Source organism: Pseudophryne corroboree, chromosome 4, assembly GCF_028390025.1.
Source record: "Pseudophryne corroboree isolate aPseCor3 chromosome 4, aPseCor3.hap2, whole genome shotgun sequence".
Classification (NCBI taxonomy): domain Eukaryota; kingdom Metazoa; phylum Chordata; class Amphibia; order Anura; family Myobatrachidae; genus Pseudophryne; species Pseudophryne corroboree.
In genome coordinates, this window is record NC_086447.1 from 243231073 (window position 1) to 243249435 (window position 18363).

Here is an 18363-nt window from a genome sequence, read left to right on the forward strand (position 1 = left end):
AGCAGTAGGAGAAAGAAAAGTGGACTTACCTCCAATGGTTCAAGAAATCCTGCAGATAGTTCCTTCCCCTGAACCATCTGCCCCGTAGGATTTCATGTTCACCTGTCACTGTTGCAGCCCCAGAGGTCGTCTGGTTAAGACAGCCCAAGCGAAAATGCAGGTTCCGAGTCTGCAGACGTGGAGACCTCCAAAGAAGATAAAGCAGAATCGGGATTCTGACCTGTACCAAAATATCAGTTTCCTCTGTAACCTAGAGGACAATTGGTCCACAACCTACCTGCTCCGGACAAGGTAGAACCCTGCTGCCGTATATGTGTGGATACCTGAGCAATGTTGCCTCAGGAAAACGGCAGCTTGTTGGACCGGTGATACATCGAGGGTAAACCTTGGAGAGGTTCTGATACCATTTCCCTCCTTCTGCGGGGAAAAGATAGGAAAACAAACATTGTTTTATACCTGAAATTGTGTATGCGGGTGTCTGCGAGCCGCCTACCGGAGCCTGTCCAGCTCATCCGAAACTGGACCATTTCGTCATCTGCGCCGAACCCTGATGTATCTGACGTGTCCGCCTTCTTTACCTGCAGTATTAGACAAACTGCTGTATAATGCACCTGGATATTCTGAGACACTGGTTGAGATTGCACCGAAAACAGACATCCACTGTATCCTGGGCATCTCTCGCCTCCTCCCCGAGGGTCCTTTCCACTGGTAATCTGTGAGGCTAGCAAGGTTCTTTTAGAAACCTGGAGAGGTGAAATGACGTACAAGGTCTCTGGTTAACAGTGACATTACCTGCGTAATCTGAGCTGTTCCAACAGGAGTGTCCTGCAGGTGCGTGGAGGGCTAAGCAGATGGCTCCACCGCATACTTCACACCTAAGAGGGAATTCTTTGACTATCCCAGGTGAGACAAACGAAAGGAGAAAAGGTGGGTTAAATAAACACAGCACTATGTAAGGTCTGCACTATAATGTGTAGAGACCTACACAATTCCATATAAACCTTCTAGTGAACCCGTAGCGCTGCGCTGTTCTACTGACTGAGCTATCTGTGCTCTGTTGGGATTCAAAACCCCTGTCCCCCTGTTGAGATACCCGCTACTAGCGTACTGAGCCACAACGCTAAAAGTATCTGTTGTGGTACTTGAACCCAGGCCTCTGTGATTGGGTGTTTAGGGGATTAGTGTGCTGAGTCACACTGTTTTATATATATATATATATATATATATATATACACACACACAGTCCCCAAATTGCCAATAGCATTAGTACCCAGTGACACCAAGGAATAACAAAGGGTAGGCAACACCCCGCCCTGTATGTAGCGTATCGCTAATTAAGGTGCACCAGATGTTTTCGGAGGTTCCGCTGGCTTTTGAAAATGGTGGCCAGCCTGCGAGAGGAGATGGGGGAAAGTGTTATGTGGCAAGGCGGGGCATTTTGTCGTTATAAAACATTGCGGAAGTGGTTTGTTTTACCCCCTATATCTGGCATTGTATGCATATATATCTAAATATATATATATACACATATATACATACACCCGCACACATACAAATATCTATATACACAAACAAACACCCAACAGGGTAGATAAATACTGTGTGAAAAACTGTTATTGCACACTAGATTTAAATCCTTAATGAGCTGATCCCCAGCTCCTGTTATATAGCAGGCTGCCTGATCTACAGCCTTTTGTATGGAATGCCGGGCAGAGGACTCTCATGCATGAAGGAATGGCTGCCAAAGTGAGATATACACAATATCTTATCTCCCTGCACAGAAAGCTAAAATCCCCCTCTGTGACCATGAGCGCTGGGAGCCGCCGCCGGGAGCCCGCTGAGCAAGCGGGAATGTCAGCCTCACCTTTTAAATGTGCTGGAGCGGCCGGGGAGCGGAGGTACTGGAGCGGCCGTGGAGCGGAAGTGCTGGAGAGGCCGGAGTACGCGCTGCTGTAGCAGCCGGGGACTTGTACACGCTGCTGCAGCTGCCGCGGCCGGGGGACGGAGTGAGCCTACAGCGCGGGAGTTAGCTCCGCCCCCCCCCCGCTCCGGCGCCAATTTCAAAAATGAAACCCGCTGCACATGAAGCGGGAAGCGACTGTATCTCATCGGCCGCCTGTATGCTGCGGCCGGGGAGCAGAGAGTGCTTAGCGCCGAACGGAGCGGGAGTTAGCTCCGCCCCCTCCACTATTGGCGCCCAATTCAAACTTTTTTATGTGTAAAAATAAGCTCTGCATAACCTGCTTGTATACTGCGGCCGGGGAGTGGAGATCGCTGAGCCCGCTTACAGAGCGGGCTGAAGCTAGCATCTAAAACCCCAAATGCGCCCTTTATACGCTCCGGTATAGGGGGCCACATATACAAATATGAAAACAGACAGTGTAACATAATAAATCATGGAAGGAGGGGGGGGGGGGGGGAGAGGGGAGAGATTGTACTCACCGCTGTCCTTCCCGATACACTCCGCACTTAGCGGTGTTACACTGCTCGACAGAGCGGCCCCGACACGCGCCGCACTCAGCGGTGTCTCCTGGTGTAGCGGCCCCGACACACGCCGCACGCAGCGGTGTCCGGCCCTTTATACTCACCGCTGCCATGCTGCCGGAATCTTCTGCTGGATGGAGTGGCCGCGACACGCGTCGCACGCAGCGGTGTCCGCCAACTCAGGAGAGCTCAGTGTCTCCCTCAGCCGGGGCCCATCCCGAGCCGCACGCAGCTGCGATGGGACCCCGCCGGCAGCTCCCACGGTGCAGACTGGCAGTGGCAGAGCTGCCAGTCTGTGAGTGTAAGAAAGAAAAATAAAATAATAAAGAAAAAAAAAAAATTTCTTCAGCTAAACCCAAGTGAACCAGCTCACATCGGGCACTAACTAAGACTGGCTTGGAGGGGAGATAGTAGGGGAGGAGCTAGCCACAGTGTGAAAATTTTAAAGTGCCAGCTCCCATTTACTGCCTACTATTTCCCCATTGTAACTACGCTCCAGTGGCCCCTAGTGGATGAAGGAGAAACCTTTTTTAGCTTTTTATTGAGGTGGGACGCCATCTAGTCCACCTGAGGCAGTTCCCATCAATTTGCAAACTGCGTGAAGACTTCCTGATGAAGTCCCCACTTTCCCGGGTGGAGGTCGTGCCTGCTGAGGAAGTCTGCTTCCCAGATGTCCACTCCCGGAATGAACACTGCTGACAGTGCGCTTACTTGATTCTCCGCCCAGCGAAGAATTCTGGTGGCTTCTACCCTCGCCACCCTGCTCCTTGTGCCGCCTTGGCGGTTTACATGAACCCCTGCGGTCTGACTGGATCAGAACCGGTTGGTCGCGAAGCAGGATCTCCGCTTGACTTAGGGCGTTGTATATGGCCCTTAGTTCCAGGATATTGATGTGAAGGCATGTCTGTTGACTTGACCACAGACCTTGGAAATTTCTTCCCTGTGTAACTGCCCCCCACCCTCGGAGGCGTGCATCCGTGGTCACCAGGATCCAGTCCTGAATGCCGAATCTGCGGCCCTCGAGAAGGTGAGCACTCTGCAGCCACCACAGGAGAGACACCCTGGCCCTGTGGGATAGGGTGATTAACCGATGCATCTGAAGAGGTGATCCGGACCACTTGTCCAGTAAGTCCCATTGGAAGGTCCCAGCATGGAACCTGCCTAAGGGGATGGCCTCGTATGATGCCACCATCCTTCCCAGGACTCGAGTGCAGTGATGCACTGACACCTGTTTTGGTTTTAATAGATTCCTGACCAGTGTCATGAGCTCCTGAGCTCTCTCTATCGGGAGATAAACCCTTTTCTGGTCTGTGTCTAGGATCGTGCCTAGGAGAGGCAGATGAGCTGTAGGAACCAACTGCGACTTTGGAATATATAGAATCCAGCCGTGTTGCCGTTACACTTCCAGAGAAAGTGATACGCTGTTCAGCAACTGCTCTCATGATCTCGCTTTTATGAGATCGTCCAAGTACGTGATAATAGTGACACCTTGCTTCCGCAGGAGCACAATCATATCCGCCATTACCTTGGTGAATATTTTCGGGGCCGTGGAGAGACCAAACGGCAACATCTGAAATTGGTAATGACAATCCCGTACCGCATTTCTGAGGTACACCTAATGAGGTGGATAAATGGGAACATGAAGGTATGCATCCCTTATGTCCCGATTCACGATAAAGTCTCCCCCTTTTTAGGCTTGCACTGACCGCTCTTAGCGATTCCATCTTGAACTTGAACCTTCTCAGGTATATGTTCAGGGATTTTTAATTCAATATGGGTCTGACCGAACCGTCTGGTTTCGGGATTACAACATGGTCGAATAAGAACACCCTCTTGTTGAAGGAGGGGACCCTTGACCACCACCTGTTAAAGATACAATTTGTGAATTGCAGTTAACACTGGCTCCCTCTCTTGGGGGGAAGCCCGCAGGGCCGTCGGTGAGGGGGCATCTTCTCACAGTCCAGCTTGTATCCCTGAGACACAATATCTATTGCCCAGGGATCTAACAGGGAGTGAACCCACTTGTGGCTGAACTTACGAAGGCGTGTCCCCACCGGGCCTAGCTCCGCCTGTGGAGCCCCAGCGACATTGGTGGATTTTTGTAGGGGCCGGGGAGGACTTCTGTTCCTGGGAACTAGCTGCCCGGCTCTGACAAGAAAGGACGCGCCTCAGACTTTCTTGTTTCTTTATTCGAAAGGCTGCATTTAATAATGTCGTGCTTTCTTAGGCTGTGCAGGAATATAAGGCAAACTAGCAGAATTACCAGCTATAGCTGTGGAGACCAGGCCCGAGAACCCTTCTCCACACAATCCTCAGCCTTCCATATGCCTCTTAAGTCGGCATCATCTGTCCAATGCATATTCTACAGGACACGTCAAGCAGAGATCGACATAGCTTTGACTCTAGGACCCAGTATACTCATGTCTCTTTGGGCATGCTTTATAACTATATATCTATCACTTAAGACAGCATCTTTAATATATTTATATCTATATGCATACTAGGGTCTCAATCTCTGCTGATAAGGTACCTGTCCACGCTGCCACAGCGCTATAAACCCATGCCGACACAATCGCCGGTCTGGGTACTATACTAGAATGTGCACGCTATCTGCAGGATCCCTGAGAATAGCAAGTGCTACCGTCTGTGCAAACAGGACACCCCAGGGGAAGATTCTCAACATATCCTGGCCCTAGTGGGGAAAGGATACAGCCTGAGAATTCTCTTGTGGGAAGCTGCCGTCTCTTGTCTGGAGATTCCCGCTCTTTTTTCTCATGAGAGGAGGGAAATTTACCTCAGCATTCTTCCCCTTAAACATGTGTATTCTCCTGTCAGGGACAGATGAGTCATCAGTGATATGCAAATCATCTATTATTTCAATAATCATATATTGAATACCTTCTAGCCATCTTGGCTGTAACTTTGCATTATCGTAGTCGACAGTGGAGTTAAACTCCATGTCGATACCAGTGTTTGTTATTTTGGATAGTGAGCATTGAGAGACTCTGAAAGTCTCTGTGACATAGGGACAGACATGGGTAGATTTCCTGTCTGTTCCCTAACCTTTTGTGCAATAAATTCACCTTAGCACTTACACATATCCAAACAGGTGTCGGCGTTGTCGACGGAGACACCCTCTCACACACATATCTGCTCTATCACCTCCTTAGAGGAGCCTTTTACCTCAGACATGTCGACACACGCGTACCGACACACCACACACACAGGGGATGCTCTATTTGAGGACAGTTCTCCCACAAGGCCCTTTGGAGAGACAGAGAGAGAGTATGCCAGCACACACCCCAGCGCTATATAACCCAGGGATTACACTACAACTCAGTATCTGCTGTATATACAAATTTTGCGCCTAAATTTATGTGCCCCCCCCCCCCCCCCCCTCTCTTTTCACCCTTTGTGTACCAGGATACTGCAGGGGAGAGCCTGGGGAGCTTCCTTCCAGCGGAGCTGTGAAGAGAAAATGGCGCTGGTGTGCTGAGGAAGAAGGCTCCGCCCCCTCAGCGGCGGGCTTCTGTCCTGTTTCTGACTAAAAATGGCGGGGGTTTTACACATATACAGTCACACACTGTATTATGTGTATTTTTATGCCAAAGGTATTTTTATTGCTGCCCAGGGCGCCCCCCCCCCCCCCCAGCGCCCTGAACCCTACAGTGACCGGAGTGTGTGGTGTGCTGTGGGAGCAATGGCGCACAGCTGCGGTGCTGTGCGCTACCTTAATGAAGACAGGAGTCTTCTGCCGCCGATTTCATCGCTTCTCTTCTGTCTTCTGGCTCTGCAAGGGGGACGGCGGCGCGGCTCCGGGACCGGACGATCGAGGTCAGGCCCTGTGTTCGAACCCTCTGGAGCTAATGGTGTCCAGTAGCCTAAGAAGCACAAGCTAGCTGCAAGCAGGTAGGTTTGCTTCTCTCCCCTCAGTCCCACGTAGCAGTGAGTCTGTTGCCAGCAGATCTCACTGAAAATAAAAAACCTAATAAATACTTTCTTTCTAGCAAGCTCAGGAGAGCCCACTAGGAGCACCCAGCTCTGGCCGGGCACAGATTCTAACTGAGGTCTGGAGGAGGGGCATAGAGGGAGGAGCCAGTGCACACCAGATAGTACCTAATCTTTCTTTTAGAGTGCCCAGTCTCCTGCGGAGCCAGTCTATTCCCCATGGTCCTTACGGAGTTCCCAGCATCCACTAGGACGTCAGAGAAATTGGGTTTATATGTCACTCTTAGGTACAGTTGTGTGTTGGGTAACAAGATTTGCTTCTATTTGTCCACATATTTTATGACTGACAGCTACCAGCACTGGTTTGGCCTATTACATTAACCAGAAATAATTTGAATTGGTCCTGGACTACCAATCCAAGGCACCCCTGCAAGTGTCCTGAGGCACCCCAGAGTGCCACGGCACACAGTTTGAGAACCACTGGCCAATACGCTTGTGATTAATCCCTTATTGGTTTTAATCTGACGTTCTTAAAACAAAGCACACCAATAAATTATTTCCTGATGCATATATCACTGCATACTGTATAATCTATTTTGCGGCATTAGTATAATTAAAACCAGACAAGCATGACTTACTTTTCAGTGTTACTTCCTCCTAGCACACCTCAAATACTACACCAAAAGGAAAAATTATCTGGATCAGAGGAATCCTAATAAATCAGTAGGTATTATTCAATACCATCCTCGTCTTGCTACAATGTAGTGATCGCATTTCATCATATTGCTGCCGCCACTAATGTCATGACTACGTATGAATATTTTGTACAACTTGCAGCCGTCTGTTACAGTATGCAAAATGGCTGTGCTCGGTTTTTGTACAGAATACAATCAGACACGCTAGAAGTAGCTTTAGGAAGATATGATATAATATTGCATTGATGCAATCAACAAAACAGCTTCTTAATGTCACCAGTAAACATGGGAAAAGTAATGTCACTAGAATGAGTCATCTCCAAGAGTCATTCATTTAAAACTGCAGATGAATATTGTCCTACGATAAATAAGACATGTTAAAAAAAACAAGGTCGATGTGTACACGTTTTGTTAACCGCTTCTTTGAGAATTCACAAATTTTCCTATACAATTCCACCTTCCCATTAGAAAAATAATGGGGTGCAGCCTTAAGACAAATATCCTACATCCAATGACCATGGATTATTTTTGTCACTGTTAACACAGATCAACCATCCTTAGGGTTGAAAAAAAACCCAGATCACATTGAGCTGTCGATAGTACGCCACAGACCTGAACTCCTCATGATGTGCACCAGAGGAGACATCATTTGGCTGACCATGTCTCAAGCAAGCTGTTAATAATCAGTTCAGATTTTATTTGAAACCTAACTCAAAGTTTTAAAGCTACAAAACCAAAAGTAAAAAAAAAAAAAAAAAAAAAAAAGGAGGGCATGGGAACAATGAGTTTATCTTTATCACAACATCCTAAAACAAACAGAGGTATGGGAAAAGGAAGAGAGTAAAAAAAAAAAAAAACTAATAAAAAAACTAAAACGTTTACTACCGCCAGCAGATCATATACAGACAGATGTGAAATTCAGAGCACAAAATGGTTCATTTAGAGGAAATACATAACCACGGTGGACAGGATTTTTTTACAATATAAAACAGTGACAATTTCTACAGATGCAGTTACTCATATGTATACACATGCATTCACAGGAAATGGAGGAATGCGGCCTTATGGGACTTCGTTATTTTTACCCTTGTTTTCAATTTTTATTTATTTTCTTAAATCCGATATCTCAGGCACAGAAAAAAAAAGCATCATTAAATGACATATTCATTGAAAAACAAAAAACGTTAAAAAAAAAAAAAAAAAAAAAACACAAGGAAACGGGGTTTAGTTCGGTCAGTGTTTGCTTTTCTTTGACTTTTTGTGAGATCTGTGAGGGGATCTGGACAGGGACCTGGACTTTTTCACAGATTTTTTTGGTGACCTTGACCGCGATCTTCGAGACCTTTTAGGCGTTCGAGAGCCAGATGGCGACCTGTAATTAAAACAAGTTTATGTATATAAACTGTCCTGTACATGGTATAACGTGAAGCATTTCTATCAAAATGATGTGTTAGTCGGAGGCAACTGAGTGGCACCTTCTAAGAGAAGATATATATAGAGAGCCAGAGAGAGAGAGATAATCAGGGCTTGACAAATGTTTATAAAATCAAGGAGCCCAGATGAAAGTGTAGGTGCCATACCACCGCCCAGCAATGCCCCCTCCCCCCTTCCTTCCAAAAGCTTACCTTTTAGTCTTTTTACTAAAATCTCTGGGGGAGTCTTTATGAGAGGACCTGGATCGGGAGGTGTCCTTGTGTGATCTTTCAGAGCGTTCAGATTTTGGTGATGGAGATTTGCCTCTTTTACTGCTGCTACTGCGTGATGGGCTGGGGGACCCACTGTGGCGCTTTTTCCTAATTAGCGCAAGGAAGATGAAACAGTCATTAATGTAGGTTATAAAAATTCTAGTACCAATAATAAACGTTTGATGAAAGAGAATGCCTGCCATTGGAAGCAAATGTATGTTCTTGGTAAAGAGGTGTGATCATGACATCTGTTTCGCACAGCCATTCAAGACATCATAAACCCACAAAGCTACGGTAATGCTGACCATGCAAAGTACTGATCCTAAAGTGGGATTCCAGCCTTGACAATGAGGAGATATTCCCAAGAGTGATTTTATGGGATAACAGCATGACCCAAGTATGAGGCAGAGGAATAAAAATACCAGTGGAATGAGGACAAATTGCCATTTGGCTTTGATGCAATGTTGACCATATCTCTGCATACTATACAATTCTGTTCCCTACTGGTGCTTCTTCAGTTTCACCAGATTGCTTACTAGATTAATCATTTCTGAATGAGAAGATATCTCCTACATTCATGCTTGTAAGTGATCTTGCTCATCTAAGATCTGGTCTAACAAAGCTCTTCTTAAGTATACAGATACAGAGCTTATTAAAAAACCTCTAACATAGGTGGCAAATCTTGAGCTGGTGTCTTTCAGCTGTTTGGGATCGGGCTCAAGCTCCATCCTGCTCCGAATGCTATCTCTGCCCAGAGGGCCTCCTAAGGGTGACCACACACTTGCCAGTTTGGCCGAAAACAATGGTTCGCAACGATACATAGTTTACAAAAGTGCAAATTGTTTGTTGTCCATAAACGATAACGATCCGATACACATCCTGCTGCTCGTTTGATGTATCCTCTTATCTTCCCTGCTACAGTAAAGATCTGAAGCTATCGTTAATGACAGCATGCTCCTGGATGTGGACACTATTCATATCTTTTGCAAGATCTTTAAGATATATCTTATGTGCATTGCACTGTATCGGGAGTCTGAAACTGCCGGGAAGTTTAAGGTAAATCGTTATTGATATTGCATTGTTTGCAAATCGCTCAGTGTTTGGGCACCATAAGTGACAGAGTGCACGTGCTCTGGTGTGCTATTTGTAGATGTGCCATGCACTAACCCTTCCCATCTCAGACTTTGGGGCAGCAGGGTTGAGAGAGTGGTGATCCCTCTCACCGTGGCAGTGGGGAATGTGAATGTATTACTAACTTTCAGAAGTGTATAATCAGTTTTTAGATTGATCACTGAGCATTACTCTTAAAAGGTCCTGCTATATTCCTAACAGACACCATATCTGCTATAATCAGGTGACCCACAGGTAAGGGCTAATACCTAAATCTTCTGACTGTCCTGTGTAGAACCTAGCTTCCTGAGTCAATATTCTTTCTGCGGCCCTGATAACAGTCAGGAGGAATCAGCCATAGTCACAAACACAGAGGTGCTGCAGTAGCTACAGACACCGACCAGAAGTGAACAGTTCCAGATGCCAGTGAAGGACCCTGGTGGTGAAAGCTGGGTGAAAACAGGGGAAACAGGGGACACCACGTTGGATCACAGCTGACACATTCAGCGAGTATCTGCTTGCAGAGAAATACAGACAGGGGTTGTCAGCTATGGCAGATTACTGATGAAAACGTAACTCCTACATCAGCAGTGGCAGGAATGCAGAATTTGAAGTAAAAGTAATTGTAAGGATTAAAATAAATAAATAAGTAAATCAACTTGCTTGGAACCCCCTCCCCCCACTGAATTTCACTTTCAATGACATGTCAGAATGCAGCTGAAATGCATTTGAGAATTTATCAGTGCATTACATAAGTAACCACAATGGTTTGGAGATATCTTTAATCACCTCTCTTTTCTGGTTGGAGTAGCATCATCTTTGTCTTTCTTTTCTTTTGATCGGTAATCAAACTTTTCTTTATCTTTCTTATCTCTGTCCCTTTCTCTCTCCATCTCTTTTTCTCTCTCCTACAAGAGAATCATAGTTGGAAATGTTTGCTAACTGCTGCCACCTTGTGGCATTAGGAGTCACCTTCATGTAATATTTAATTGCTAAACTAAAAGCATATCAATAAAAAAAATTCAAGAATAGATGCCTAACTTCCATCATGATGCCTATAAAATCCAAAAGATGTGAATATATTAACCCAGGTTATTCTCAGGATATACTCAAAAGAACACACATAAAAATAATTAACAAGTATGCTCTATAAGAATGCACCATTACTTTCACACAGCACCCATCAATGTAGTTATTCAACACCAAGCAATTTATTCTAGTGTGGAAAACCTCACCCAACACACATTTGAATGACAGAGGTTCTCTATCTGGAAGCATCAGTTGGCCAATGCGAAAAAGCTTCTAGTTTCACATAGGTTATCAGTGGAATCATTAACCTTTTATAAGTTGAAAGACAGGACAAACCCCAAAGCCAGGCGGCTATCCGATAAGCAGGAGACTACAGGTGATCTTTTGTTCCAGACACCCTACACCTACACTGTGTCTTGAACGTTTCACTTAACTGATAATCTGATGCTCTAACGAACCTTGGGACCATTTACTCAAGTTCACATGCACATTCTCCCCAGGGAAAGAAATAGCCGACAGTGTGCAGAGAAGGGGTCATTAGGATTCTGGAGTCCTAACAGGTCGCAAAACTGAACGCATGCCTACATGCCTGGGATGTATGAAGAATAGAAATAGGAACAGGCAAAAACACATACACACGTTGTTGTTTTTCCCATACATAATTTTAGAAAAATTAACAAATCTTAATGGGAGGTAGTTGGTCAATTACTCTGCTAACAGTCACAATATTGACCCGAAAATATGGATGCAGAATACTTAAGCCCTGAAAACACGGGGGAGATGTGTGCTGAGCGAGGGGGCAGCGACAGGGGAGCCGCTCATTTCACCCAATAGAAAAATGAGCGATCTCACTAGATTTGGCATGCATGCCAAATCTAGAGCCGGCGATAGCAACGCGCGGGGCCATGCATCACTGTCGTCGGCACTCTACACATGGAGAGATCCGTGCTTAGTCAGATTGCTTAGAATTTAAGCATTGATCTCTCTGTGTATACCCCCCTTTACTGTGCTGCACGATCACGTTTAAGGTTATAAAGCAAACACAGTTACAAGTCGACATGTGAGCCTTACATCAGTAGTAAGGAAACTGATGGAAACATTCTTAGGGGGTATTCAATTAGTGCAGTTTTTTTTCGACCAGTTGAATAAACAGCACTTTTCGCCCGTTTTTAGGTTGAATTTACATTTGACGGCGAATTCGCTGATCCACGTATTTTTCGGCCATGCAGCAGTTTTTGACCAGTCGAAAAAATTACACGGGCATTGAATAAGTTGAATGCAAACTCAACCTAAAAACAGGCGAAAAGTGCAGCACTAATTAAATCCCCCCCACCCTATTGAATACACAAGGTCGAATTAGTGCAGTTTTTTCTGCTAGCTAAATATCTCAAATCCTTCAATTTACAGGATCCCAACAGCATGGATTTACTGGGGGGAGATCATGTCAAACAAGACTTTTTTGACTGGATGACTTAAGTAATCGATCAAGGGGGGCTGTAGATGTAGCTTATCTAGATACTGCCACATCACAGATTGTTAGACTTGAAAGCATGGGATTGGATAAGATCTTGGTTGCAAGACCAAAGAAAGGGTTGTAGTAAATTAAGTGCATTCACATGAGGGAAAGGTTTTTGACATTGCAAATGATATTGAAGGGAAAATAGGATTTTAATTACCTACCGGTAAATCCTTTTCTCTTAGTCCGTAGAGGATGCTGGGGTCCATATTAGTACCATGGGGTATAGACGGGTCCACCAGGAGCCATTTGCATTTTAAGAGTTTAATAGTGTGGGCTGGCTCCTCCCTCTATGCCCCTCCTACCAGACTCAGTCTACAAACTGTGCCCGAGGAGACAACATACTTCGAGAGAAGGAATTACACAGATAGTGGCGAGATTCATACCAGCTCACACAACAGGCAAATCCGGCTAACATGCCGGAAAAACTCAGCAACAGCTGAAACCGTAATAGTGCAGAACTTACCTAGGAACCAGGCAGTACTGAACTGTAAAACCAATGCAGGAAAACGCAGCGTTGGGCGGGCGCCCATCATCCTCTACAGACTACGAGACAAGGATTTACCGGTAGGTAATTAAAAATAAGATTTTAAACCTACCGGTAAATCTTTTTCTCGTAGTCCGTAGAGGATGCTGGGACTCCGTAAGGACCATGGGGATAGACGGGCTCCGCAGGAGACATGGGCACTTTAAGAAAGACTGACTCTGGGTGTGCACTGGCTCCTCCCTCTATGCCCCTCCTCCAGACCTCAGTTAGAGAAACTGTGCCCAGAGGAGACGGACAGTACAAGGAAAGGATTTTTGTAATCCAAGGGCAAGATTCATACCAGCCACACCAATCACACCGTATAACTTGTGATATACTACCCAGTTAACAGTATGAAAAAACAACATAGCATCAGTCCAAGACCGATGAAACTATAACATAACCCTTATGTAAGCAATAACTATATACAAGTCTTGCAGAAGTAGTCCGCACTTGGGACTGGCGCCCAGCATCCTCTACGGACTACGAGAAAAAGATTTACAGGTAGGTTTAAAATCTTATTTTCTTGAACGTCCTAGAGGATGCTGGGACTCCGTAAGGACCATGGGGATTATACCAAAGCTCCCAAACGGGCGGGAGAGTGCGGATGACTCTGCAGCACCGACTGAGCAAACAGGAGGTCCTCCTCAGCCAGGGTATCAAACTTATAAAACTTTGCAAAGGTGTTTGACCCCGACCAAGTAGCATCTCGACACAGCTGTAGTGCCGAGACCCCTCAGGCAGCCGCCCAAGACGAGCCCACCTTCCTAGTGGAATGGGCCTTAACCGATTTTGGCAACAGCAATCCTGCCGTAGAATGCGCCTGCTGGATCGTGTTACAGATCCAGCGAGCAATAGTCTGCTTTGAAGTAGGGCCGCCAACTTTGTTGGCTGCATACAGGACAAACGGTGCTTCTGTTTTTCTGATCCTAGCCGTTCTGGACACGTAAATTTTCAAAGCCCTGACCACATCAAGGGACTCGGAATCCTCCAAGTCACGAGTAGCCACAGGCACGACAATAGGTTGGTTCATATGAAAGGATGAGGCCACCTTAGGTAGGAATTGAGGATGGGTCCGCAACTCCGCTCTATCCATATGGAAAACCAGATAGGGGCTTTTATGTGATAAAGCCGCCAATTCCGAAACTCGCATAGCCGAAGCCAAGGCCAACAACATGACTACCTTCCGTGAGATATTTCAACTCCACTGTTTTCAGTGGTTCACACCAATGGGACTTAAGGAAACTTAACCCCACATTAAGGTCCCAAGGCGCCACCAGAGGTACAAAAGGAGGCTGAATATGCAGTACTCCCTTCACAAAAGTCTGTACTTCAGGTAAAGAGGCCAATTCCTTTTGAAAGAAAATGGATAAGGCCGAAATTTGAACTTTAATGGAGCCTAATTTTAGGCCCAAATTCACTCCAGTTTGTAGGAAGTGAAGAAAACGGCCTAGATGGAATTCCTCTGTAGGAGCATTCCTGGCCTCACACCAAGAAACATATTTTCGCCATATTCGGTGATAATGTTTAGACGTCACTGCCTTCCTAGCCTTTATTAGCGTAGGAATGACCTCATCCGGAATACTCTTTTCCGCTAGGATCCGGCGTTCAACCGCCATGCCGTCAAACGCAGCCGCGGCAAGTCTTGGAACAGACAGGGACCTTGTTGTAACAGTTCCTGCCTTAGAGGAAGAGGCCACGGATCTTCTGTGAGCATTTCTCGCAGATCCGGATACCAGGTCCTTCATGGCCAATCTGGAACAATGAGAATTGTTCTCACTCCTCTTTTTCTTATTATCCTCAACACCTTGGGTATGAGAGGAAGAGGAGGAAACACATATACCAACTGGAACACCCACGGTGTCACTAGGGCGTCCACAGTTACCGCCTGAGGGTCTCTTGACCTGGCGCAATACCTTTGTAGCTTTTTGTTGAGACGGGATGCCATCATGTCTATTTGAGGTAGTCCCCACCGGCTTGCAATCTGCGCGAAGACTTCCTGATGAAGTCCCCACTCTCCCGGATGCAGATTGTGTCTGCTGAGGAAGTCTGCTTCCCAGTTGTCCACTCCCGGAATGAACACTGCTGACAGAGCGCTTACATGATTCTCCGCCCAGCGAAGAATTCTGGTGGCTTCCGCTATTGCCACTCTGCTCCTTGTGCCGCCTTGGCGGTTTACATGAGCTACTGCAGTGATGTGGTCTGACTGGATCAGAACTGGTCGATTGCGAAGTAAGATCTCCGCTTGACGTAGGGCGTTGTATATGGCACCTAGTTCCAGGATGTTGATGTGAAGACAAGTCTATTGACTTGACCAAAGTCCTTGGAAATTTCTTCCCTGTGTGACTGCTCCCCAACCTCAGAGGCTCGCATCCGTGGTCACCAGGATCCAGTCCTGAATGCCGAACCTGCGGCCCTCTAGAAGGTGAGCACTGTTTAGCCACTACAGGAGAGATACTCTGGCCCTGGGGGACAGGGTGATCCGCTGATGCAGGTGCAGATGCGACCCGGACCATTTGTCCAATAGGTCCCATTGGAAGGTCCTTGCATGGAATCTGCCGTATGGAATGGCTTCGTATGTTGCCACCATCTTTCCCAGAACTTGAGTGCAATGATGTACTGACACTTGTTTTGGTTTCAACAGGTTCATGACTAGAGTCATGAGTTCCTGCGCTTTTTCCGTCGGAAGAAAAACCCTCTTCTGGTCTGTGTCCAGAATCATGCCCAAGAAGGGCAGACGAGTTGTAGGATTCAGCTGTGACTTTGGAATATTGAGAATCCAGCCGTGTCGCTGTAACACATTCAGTGAAAGTGATACGCTGTTCAGCAACTTCTCCCGTGAACTCGCTTTTATGAGGAGATCGTCCAAGTACGGGATAATTGCGACACCCTGCTTGCGTAGGAGCACCATCATTTCCGCCATTATCTTGGTGAAAATTCTCAGGGCCGTGGACAGCCCAAACGGCAACGTCTGAAATTGGTAATGACAATCCTGTACCGCAAATCTCAGGTACGCCTGATGAGGAGGATATATGGGAACATGCAGGTATGCATCCTTTATGTCCAGAGATACCAAAAAATCTCCCCCTTCTAGGCTGGCGATGACCGCCCTGAGCGATTCCATCTTGAACTTGAACCGTTTTAAGTAAAGGTTCAGGGATTTTAAATTTAAAATGGGTCTGACCGAACCGTCCGGTTTCGGGACCACAAACAGTTGAGTAGTACCCTTGCCCTCTTTGAAGCAGGGGAACCTCTACCACCACTTGTTGAAGACACAATTTGTGAATCGCATGCAACACTATCTCCCTTTCCAGGGGGTGTTTCGGTAGGGCCGATTTGAAAAACCGGCGAGGAGGCACCTCCTCGAATTCCAGCTTGTAACCCTGGGAAACAATTTCTATTGCCCATGGATCCACCTGTGAGTGGACCCAGACGTGGCTGAACAGTCTGGGTACACTCAGGGGAGTCCCAGCGTCATGCGGTGGATTTTGCAGAGGCCGGGGAGGACTTCTGTTCCTGGGAACTAGCTCTGTTGTGCAGGTTTTTCCCTCTGCCCTTACCTCTGGCAAGAAAAGACGATCCACATGCTCTCTTGCTTTTATTGGAACGAAAGGACTGCATTTGATAATGAGGCGCTTTCTTAGATTGTGACGGAATATATGGCAAAAAATTTGATTTACCTGCCGTAGCCGTGGAGACGAGGTCGGAGAGCCCCTCTCCAAACAATTCCTCACCCTTGTAAGGCAACAACTCCATAGGTCTCTTGGAGTCGGCATCACCAGTCCACTGTCGGGTCCATAAGACACGCCTAGCAGAAATAGACAAAGCGTTTATCCTGAAACCCAGTAAACTAATGTCTCTTTGAGCATCCCTCATATACAAGACAGCATCTTTTATATGCCCTAGGGTCAGTAAAATGGTATCCTTATCAAGAGTCTCAATATCCGTTGATAAGGAATCTGTCCATGCTGCTACAGCCCTACAAACCCAGGCCGACGCAATAGCCGGTCTGAGTAACGTACCAGAATGTGTGTAAATGGACTTCAAGGTAACCTCCTGCTTGCGGTCAGCAGGATCCTTGAGGGTAGCCGTATCTTGGGATGGAAGCGCTATCTTTTTTGATAAGCGCGTCAAGGCCTTGTCCACCCTAGGGGAGGATTCCCACCGTATCCTGTCCTGCGACGGGAAAGGATACGCTGTTAGGATCCTTTTGGGAATCTGCATTTTTTTGTCTGGAGTTTCCCACGCTTTTTCACATAATTCGTTTAGCTCATGTGAGGAGGGAAAGGAGACCTCAGGTTTCTTTCCCTTATACATGTGTACCCCTCGTGTCAGGGACAGGGGGTTCCTCAGTGATATGCAACACATCTTTTATTGCGATAATCATATATCGAATACATTTAGCCACCCTTGGCTGTAATTTTGTATCATCGTAATCGACACTGGAGTCTGAATCCGTGTCGGTATCTGTGTCAACTATTTGGAATAGTGGGCGCTTCTGAGATCCCAAAGGTCCCGGCGACATAGGGACAGGCATGGGTTGACTCCCTGACTGTGCCCCAGCTTCGGCTTTGTCTAGCTTTTTGTGCAATAAATTAATATTTGCACTTAAAACATTCCACATATCCATCCAGTCCGGCGTCGGCACCGCCGACGGAGACCTAACATTCATAAACTCCCCCTCCTCCTTAGGTGAGCCCTCAACCTCAGACATGTCGACACACACGTCCCGACACACCACACATACACAGGGAAGCTCTTTTCCCGAAGACAGGTTCCCCACCAGGCCCTTTGGAGAGACAGAGAGAGAGTATGCCAGCACACACCCCAGCGCTATATGACCCTGGAAAAAAAACAGTATGTTTACCCAGTAGCGCTGTTTTGTGTATATGCGCCAATTACGTGCCCCCCCCCCCCCTTCTACTTTAAAACCCTCTGTCACCGTGTGTCAAGCAGGGGAGAGTCCGGGGAGCTTCCTCTCAGCGGTGCTGTGGAGAAAAATGGCGCTGGTGAGTGCTGAGGGAGAAGCCCCGCCCCCTCGGCGGCGGGCTTCTGTCCCGCACAAATTTTTCAATACGTGGCGAGGACTCTTTATATACATGTACAGTGCCCAGCTGTACATGTATATATCTATCTTTGCCATAAGAGAGGTTTATAGTGCTGCCCAGGGCGCCCCCCCCCCCTGCACCCTTACAGTGACCGAAGTGTGTGAGGTGATGGGGAGCAATGGCGCACAGCAGCAGTGCTGTGCGTTACCTTAGTGAAGATCCAAGTGTCTTCTGCCGCCTCAGATGGTCTTTTCCTCACATACTCACCGGGCTTCTTTCTTCCGGCTCTCGAGGAGGACGGCGGCGCGGCTCTGGGACAGAC

At 46.9% G+C, this 18363-nt stretch overlaps 1 protein-coding gene across 8 annotated transcripts in view; it reads right to left on the minus strand.

Moving 5' to 3' along the window:
• Positions 1 to 7985: 7985 nt before the first annotated feature.
• The window catches only part of U2SURP (U2 snRNP associated SURP domain containing), a 337154-nt gene continuing 326776 nt past the window's right edge, over positions 7986 to 18363 (minus strand). For all 8 annotated transcript variants that reach the window (XM_063915979.1, XM_063915980.1, XM_063915981.1 and 5 more), the window contains 3 exons: positions 10712 to 10830; positions 8753 to 8920; positions 7986 to 8499 (listed from right to left, as the gene is read on the minus strand). In XM_063915979.1, the coding sequence (XP_063772049.1) occupies positions 8361 to 8499; positions 8753 to 8920; positions 10712 to 10830 (426 nt within the window). In that variant the 3' untranslated portion in view covers positions 7986 to 8360. The remainder of the gene's footprint in view (positions 8500 to 8752; positions 8921 to 10711; positions 10831 to 18363) is intronic.